Below are 7,811 nucleotides of genomic sequence, written 5' to 3' on the forward strand. Positions count from 1 at the left end.
ACTGAAATGGAACAACAATTAATTAACACCTGCTGTAAGGAGCAGAATTCAAGGTTAGAGGGGACCTAAAAGAGGTCCAACCCTCTTATTTTTACAGAGGAGAAAAGTGAGATCCTAAGAGGGACCTAGGTTCTAGTAAGAACTCAGTAGAGATAGGATGAGAACCTAGACCTGACCCTTCATCCAAGGCCAGGCTACCCCACCTCCTCATGCTCAAGTGAGTGGAGCTGCCTTTTCCAGAGACTGCCACTCTCCAGTGCTGGCACCGCCTGGGGGAACAGCTGCTTTGGCCCAGCTTGGCCTTAGGAAAGACAAACAGCAGACAAAGGTCATCAGTGCCCAGGAGACCAGAAAGGGGATTAACACCACCACCACCACCACCCTCCCCCACCTCTCTAAGGAAGGGGATGGGCATATGAACACTGAACTAAACTGGTTACTATTCTGTAGAGGGAACTGTTGGGCAACAGTGGAGTGTGCCCTTTTTCTTATGGCCCCGGTGGTTTGTGAACACAGAGCTGTTTACCCCTTTAGATAACCCAGAGGGCAGAGAATATGTCAGGGCCAGGGGAACCAGCATGCCCAGGAGAAAGGACAAAGGATGATTTGGGGGGCTTAAAGCCTGCCAACCCCTGGAGGTGAGACTGGACACTGGAGCCTGACACGTGCTGATCTGTTTATAAACAGGTCCCCAAACTTCTCTCTGCAGAGAGGGAGAGCTGGAGTAGGGAGGGCAAGATTATTGTTCCCAGCAGTTCTGGGCAGGGACCCCAGTGACGCACACATAGGGCTGGCCTCTGAAGGTGCATCGGGAGTGCTGAGAGTTCCAGAAGTGTCTGTCTCCTGCCTCACTCCCCAAAAGGAGACTGGGCAATCGATACCAAGCCACGTCTATGATTTCTGTCCCGTCCTCTAGCTCTGGGGAGTCCTAGGGAAGTCAGTCAGAGGGAGCAGTGTTTAACCCTGTCCCACCCCTCCTCCACCCCCAGGAGTTGAAAGTAGATAATCTCTGTCCCTTCTTTGCCCCCCTCAAATAAAATGCACTCTACCCACTGTGCCCCCCCCTTCCTTCCCTGGGTCTGGGCTCCAGATATAGTTCCTTCGCAATGGACCTGAAAATAGATTGGGGGTGGGGGGGAGGCAGGGGTTATATAAAGCATCAGAGAGAAGACCAGATTGAGAGAGAGAGCTGACCCAGAGTGACCATGGCTGCATTGGAGTTGAGCTGCGAGGTATCAGAAGAGAATGTAGATCGCAGAGAAACTTTCTGGGCTGAATGGAAGGATCTGACACTGTCTTCCCGGCCAGAGGAGGGGTAAGTATCCCTTCATGCCCACCCGAAGACTGAACTAAGGGAACCTCCTCTCCCTGGGCCAGGTGGAGAATAAGTGCCAATGCTGTTGAGGCAGCAATGCCCCTAAGCAGGAAGAGGCACCGCTCACCCTTGGGAACGAGGGATGTGGGAAGGGGCTCTCCCCCAGGGTTCTCCTTTCCCAATACAATGCTCTTTTCCTAGTTGTTCTGTGCATGAAGAAGATACCCAACACCGAGAGACATACCACCGGCAGGGGCAGTGCCAGGCGCTGGTGCAGCGGTCACCCTTGCAGGTGATGAGGATGGGTATCCTTGGCCAGAGGCTGCAGGAGTACCAGCTGCCGTATGCGAGGACACTGCCTCTGCCCATCTTCACACTCTCGAAGGTGGGCATCAAGGAAGACCGTGAGGCCACCCCCATCCAGCTTCGGGAGCTCCTGGCTCTGGAAACGGCTCTGGGGGGGCAGTGCCTGGACCGGCGAGAGGTGGTTGAGATCAAAAAGGAGCTGCCTCCTGTGGTGGCTGCCAGCCACCCCCAGTTTGGCAAACCGGGTGCTCCCCGCCGCTCTCTATCCCGATCCCTGTCCCAGGAAGCACAGAGAGGCTGAAGGGGACTCTGGGGGTGAAATCCCTTCTCCCCTGACTCCTGTGCCCACCTAAGCTAAGACCTGGGGGGAGGGCAGGATTGGTCATTAAAGCTTTGTAGTTGGTCATTAAAGCTGGGTTGGGGAAGTGGGAGCTGAAAAGCAGAACATGTGGGTCTTCTGAGCTCCCAGAGGGAGGAGACGATAGTAAAAAGATGGGGAGCTAGGGTTATATCAACATCATCTGAAAACTGCAGAGAAGAGTTAGATGAGAGACTAGGTGGCTGTACACCAGGATCTAGAGAAAAAAGGAGAGATGTGAATGGGGGATTAGAAAGCCCCCTGAAAGAGACCAGATGGAAGGGGGATGTGAGACTGGCGCGGGAGCCCCAGTGGGAGGAGACAGGGATGGGGGAGTAGAGTCGGGGTCCCACCCAAGCATCATCTGTTAGTGCTACAATAAAAGTGAAAGCTAGCTCTGCATTTGTGTGCCTTTCCCTCTGGCCCCTGGGGCATGGGGTTACATCTGCCCAGCCCCCTAATGCCCACACTCTTTTGATGTCCAGATCTGCAAATGGCCCTCCAGCTCCTGCCAAGGTCCTAGGTTAAATATAGTGTGGCTTCTGGGCAATGCTCAGGCTAGGGTACAAGGACAAAGCTGTAAATAGGGGCAGCTGCCTGCTTCCCCCCCGCTCCCCCCCCCCCCCGTTCTCCCCCAACACTAGAAGCAGGCAGAGAGTTCCAAGAGCCTGGAAAAATGGATGGAAAGATTGATCCCTAAGAACTAATGTTAGGACTGTCCATGGTCAAGCTAGGTAGAGACAGGGAGGGGAGGCAGAGGTCAATGACATTAATTCCTCCCTCCAATTCCCAGTTCTTGTTCTTAAAGAAAGCCTCAGGAAGATGGAATTAGATATTTCGGCCTCCTCTGGAAACCAAGTTATGTCTTGTTCCCACAAATGCAGGGAACTTGAGGGCACAGGGGGTGCAGAGTGCTCAGATGTTATGGTGACTCATGTCCCAACTATGGAGGGCAGGCAGGAAGATAATGTTCTCACTACTACCCCCCCCCCCAGCAAATCTTCCTCCTACCCCCAAGCAATCACTGTTCTAGCCCCTACACAATGCTGGTGGCACGGTGGTAGGAGGGAGACAGAAAGTCTAGGCCCTTGGGAAAGAATCTAAGGCTAATGGGGGACTCTGGGCACAAGGCAGGGCAGGAAAGGCCAATCTGAGTGTTTAGGAGTGAGTAAAAGGGAAAGAATACTGGATTCAAAGTTGGAAAATCTGGGTTCATCTCCCAGCTCTGCTATTTACTACCTGTGTGACCTTGGGCAAGGTATTTTCCTTCTCTCAACCTCGGTTATCTCATTTGTAAAACTGAGAGGGTTTAGACTACATCTGTCTCTAAGGTCCCTTCTAAATTCTATGATCCTGCCTGGCCAAAATATGCCTTCCCTCTCTCCTGGGTATAAGGGAAATTGAGTTGTGATTAGTGGAAGACATTGGGTAGCCCTTCTCCCTACAGGAGGAGGAATCCAGAAAAAACGATACCAGAAGCCTCAGAGAAAGGATCTAAGCACCCAGGCTCCTACTAGCTTTAAGAAAGAAAATCCTCAAGAACAGAAGAGTTCGTTCACAAACAGCGATAAGGCAGCAGCCCTATTCCCCATTTTCTTCCCTCTCAAAAGATACTCTCATTTCCTCCAGAGTCTCTCTCTTCATCGTAGTTACTACCTCTATTCCTCCTTCCTCTAGAGAATGGGAGAATCCCAGGACAGCAGCCTTTTTCTTCTCTTACCACTTGTGTCAATAGAACCCTCGAGTCCTCCATCTCCCCAATCGGCTGCTGATGAATTGGAGTTGCCAGGGTCCCACCCTCCTGTCCCCCAGTCTGGAACAGAACCTTCTGCCCTCAGTTCCACCCCTGTGCCCTTTCCAACCCATGTTCAGGACTAGATAAGTGGATCTGAGCAGAGGGGCCTGGAGGCCTGCTAACTGCATTAACTCAATTCTCCACTTTGCAGGCCCTGGCTGCCCTGCTCACTCCCCTATCATAATATCCATCGAGGGGTAGGTGGGAGGCTGAGTCGGATAAGGTAGACACCACTTGGCCAGCTTTGGGGCCCAGGGCAACAGAGGCGAGGATACCGGAGGCATTAAGGAACGGACTGTCCTGTGGGACTGGGTGGGAGGGGTGGTGGGAGAAATTAGAGGGAGGAGGGGGGAAGGGAGCAGCCCAGGGACACTTGAAGGCAGAAGAAATTAAAAGGGAGGTGGGGGAAAATGCAATTGGAGGTAAGAAACTTGGGCAGAGGGGAAACAGGCTTAGCAGTGAGATTCTGAGGGAAGAGGAACAGGAGGAACTGAAGAAGGAGTAGCATGAATGGGAAGAAGTCTTAGAAACTTATTGACAGGTTCTGAGGACTTTGACCACAACCACCCCCACCATCCCACTCCAGCATTTTACAGATGAGGAAAGCTAACAGATAGGGAACTGGATGTGGGGTCAAGACTTCAGACACTTACTAGCTGTGCGTCCCAGCAAGTCACTAACTCTCTGAGCCTCAGTTTCTTCATCTGTACAGGGAATTGGGCAGCTACATATCACAGTGGATAGAGTGCCAGGCCTGGAGTCAGGAAGATTCATCTTCCTGAGTTCAAATTTGGTTTCAGACTCTTACTAGCTGTGTGACCCTGGGCAAGTCACAACCCTATTTGCCTCAGTTTCTTCATAGGTAAAATGAGCTGGAGAAGGAAATGGCAAATCACTCCAGTATCTTTGCCAAGAAAACACTAAATGGGGTTACAAAGAGTCAGACATAAGTGAAAAAGACTAAACAACAACAGAAATTTGGAGATAGTAAAAATGTCTAAAGCATGGGATTGTATTGAGGATGAAGTGAAGGGTATGTCTGAAGGGTCTTGGACTCCTTAAAGTGCAATTATTACTTAAAAAACAGTACTCTTGGGGAAGCTAGGTGGTACATTGGATAGAGTACCGGCCCTGGAGTTAGGAGGACTTGAGTTCAAATCCGGACTCAGACACATAACACTCACTAGCTATGTGACTCCGGGCAAGTCACTTAACCCCAATTGCGTTTTTAAAAAAAAAAAAAAAAGGCCGTGCTCTTTCCACAGCACCAGAGACAGGGTTAGGCTTCAGCACTGGGGAACAGAGAGTAACCTGTAAGAGAATTGGGGTGGGGGGCTGGAGAATGTAAACTCCTTCAGGGCAGAGACCGATGGATTTTTTAGTCTTTGTATTCCAAGTGCCTAGTACCGCGCTCCGCATACAGTAAGAGTTTACTAAATGTTGATTGAATTGAATTGGAAAGAACTGGAGAGTAAGTACCGAGGAGGTGGGCTCTGGATGGGACGGAGCAGTGGAGCTGGACATGAAGATGCAGCCGAAGAGTGGTTGGGACCTGGAGCCGGTGTTTAAGCCTCGGGCTTGCGTAGTCCCTGCTTCTCCCTCCCGCCTCCTCTCCCCACCCGCGCCCCCCAACCTGGACGCTGTGCTCCGGCGGCTGCTGACACTAAGCGAGATGGATGGGATCACAAGCACAGGGACTGTCGCCTGGGGCAGCCCATCTTCCCATCTTTCCAGTCCAGTTTGGTGGGGGGCGGTGAGGTGGGGCGGGGGGGAGGGTGGGGGGGATTGTTCCGCAGTTCTTGCGCTGGGCCAGGTTAGGTAGGGGGGAGAGATGGATGGGGCCGGGTTGGGGACATCCAGCAGGAGATATATAGCCCTGACCCGGGCGAGAGTTCAGGCAGCAGGTTGCAAGATGAGCAGCGTGAGTAAGGACGCGGTGACCGGAGCGTCTTCGGACCCAAGTAGGGAGGCGGTGGCGGCCAGTTACCAGCGCTTCGAGCCTCGCTCCTATCTCCGAAACAATTATGGACCCCCTCGAGGGGACTTGAGCCAACCAGACGGCGTGGGACCCTGGAAACTGCGTTGTCTAGCGGAAACATTTGCCACGGGTGAGCGGCAAGGGCCGGGGGAAACTGAGGCATGGCGTGGGAAGGGAAAGGGAGCCGCAAACCATAGCATTCAGAATTTGGAGAAAGATGAGGTCGTAACTCAGATGGGCACAGACTAATAGAGATGAAAAAAAAGAGACAGGATAGGGGGATAGGGACAGAAAAAAAGAGGATAGGGTGAGAGAGACAGAAACAGATACACAGAGACAGAGACAAATATATGAGGTAGGGAGAGAACAAAAATCGAGAGACAGAGAGTAGAGAAGATAGGGACAGACATAGAGAGAAGGTCTGCACAGGTGAAGAATGAAGCAGACGCCAAGGAGGGGGATACCATGACTAAAAAGTTGACTGTTGGTCCCATAGGTGAGGTGACTGGCCATAGCCTCATTGATATTGGCTCTGGCCCCACCGTGTACCAGGTGCTCAGTGCTTGCGCCCACTTTGAGGACATCACTATGACTGACTTCTTGGAGGTGAATCGCCAGGAGCTGGGGGTCTGGCTGCGACAGGACCCTGGTGCCTTTGACTGGAGCCTCTACAGTCAACATGTCTGTCTCATTGAGGGCAAAGGGTGAGTGAGATGCCATAGGTGGGGTAGACATGAGTGAGGAGCCTAAGATGGGAGGGGAGAAGGAGGAGACAGATGTGAGGTGAAGGGAGGGAGTAAAGTAAAGCAGAGAACAGATGTAACGAGATGTTGGTGGATCTATTTGTTGTAGTTACATGGGTAGAGTAGGTAGAACATGAGAAATTAACCATGGGTAGTCACCAGGTATGGAGAACTAGAAAGAAGTCAGTAACTGGGTACAACTGGCATGGTGAAAAGCTAGGCATCTTATATGGGGAAATGGACATGAGGTGGAACCCAAGAAAGCTGGGTATGAACAGTAAAGCCCATCATACAGGAAGGCACTAAGTATCAGATCAGGACAGGGCTGAAGAGAAGAAGCTTGTTGGTAATAAGCAGAGCTGGAATTTGGACATCCATGGAACTTACTGGGAGACTAAGGCACTGAGGAGTTTGGAAGGGTTGTATCCTACTACTCTGGGTCCTCATTCCACCCCTGTCTCCCTGCACAGCGAGTCTTGGCAGGAGAAAGAACGTCAGCTTCGTTCCAAAGTGAAGAGGATCCTGCCCATTGATGTGCACCAGCCACAGCCGCTGGGTCCTGGGAGCCCAGCTCCTTTGCCCACTGATGCCCTGGTCTCAGCCTTCTGCTTGGAGGCAGTGAGCCCTGACCATTCCAGCTTCCAGATGGCTCTGGACCACATCACAACCCTGCTAAGACCCAGTGGGCACCTCCTGCTCATAGGAGCCCTGGAGGAGTCCTGGTACCTGGCAGGGGAGGCAAAGCTATCTGTGGTACCCATTCAGGAGGGGGAGGTGAGAGAAGCTTTGAGTCAAAGTGGGTACCAGGTTCGAGATTTCCGAACATATACCATGCCTGCATACCTGCAGACTGGTGTGGATGATGTCAAAGGCATCTTCTTTGTTTGGGCACAGAAGAGAGTGGCATGAAGGGCCTGAGATATCCCATATCTGGTGCCCATTCATTTCAGAATCTGTACTGATGCCTGAGCTGGCACAATAAAAAATATAATCCCCATTTCTTAGGTGTCGTAGTTGCTGTGATTCTCACAGAAAATGCACATGTCTGGAAGCCTCTCTTTTTGCTAGGCCAGAGGAAGGAGGGAGGAAGGGCACAAAAATCCAGTACCTTTGTTCAATAAAGTTTTCTTTTTTCATGCTGTCTGCATAACATTGGGTCAGCCTCCTTACTGACTATTTCTAAGTTGAAGGGGTCTGAGGAGGGAGGTGAGGAAGGAAAGGAAAAGGAGGCTGGAGGAGACAGGTTAGGGAAAATCAGGGGATTGAAGAGGAACCTTGGGGGATGGGGAAGATGAAAATGAGGAACACAGGGCACC

At 51.7% G+C, this 7,811-nt stretch overlaps 2 protein-coding genes across 2 annotated transcripts; both read left to right on the forward strand.

Moving 5' to 3' along the window:
• Positions 1-1,156: 1,156 nt before the first annotated feature.
• On the forward strand, positions 1,157-2,381 carry TCAP (titin-cap). Its single transcript, XM_020997584.2, has 2 exons — positions 1,157-1,315; positions 1,517-2,381. The coding sequence occupies exons 1-2, from the start codon at positions 1,206-1,208 to the stop codon at positions 1,920-1,922; spliced, it is 516 nt and encodes a 171-aa protein (XP_020853243.1). The 5' UTR covers positions 1,157-1,205; the 3' UTR covers positions 1,923-2,381.
• Positions 2,382-5,652: 3,271 nt separating this feature from the next.
• Positions 5,653-7,650, forward strand: PNMT (phenylethanolamine N-methyltransferase). Its single transcript, XM_020997632.2, has 3 exons — positions 5,653-5,882; positions 6,249-6,456; positions 6,966-7,650. Exons 1-3 carry the CDS (start codon positions 5,687-5,689, stop codon positions 7,402-7,404), a joined length of 843 nt encoding a protein of 280 aa, XP_020853291.1. The 5' UTR covers positions 5,653-5,686; the 3' UTR covers positions 7,405-7,650.
• Positions 7,651-7,811: the final 161 nt, after the last annotated feature.

The sequence above is a fragment of the Phascolarctos cinereus genome, unplaced genomic scaffold (assembly GCF_003287225.1).
Source record: "Phascolarctos cinereus isolate Bilbo 61053 unplaced genomic scaffold, phaCin_HiC Scaffold_5;HRSCAF=322, whole genome shotgun sequence".
Classification (NCBI taxonomy): domain Eukaryota; kingdom Metazoa; phylum Chordata; class Mammalia; order Diprotodontia; family Phascolarctidae; genus Phascolarctos; species Phascolarctos cinereus.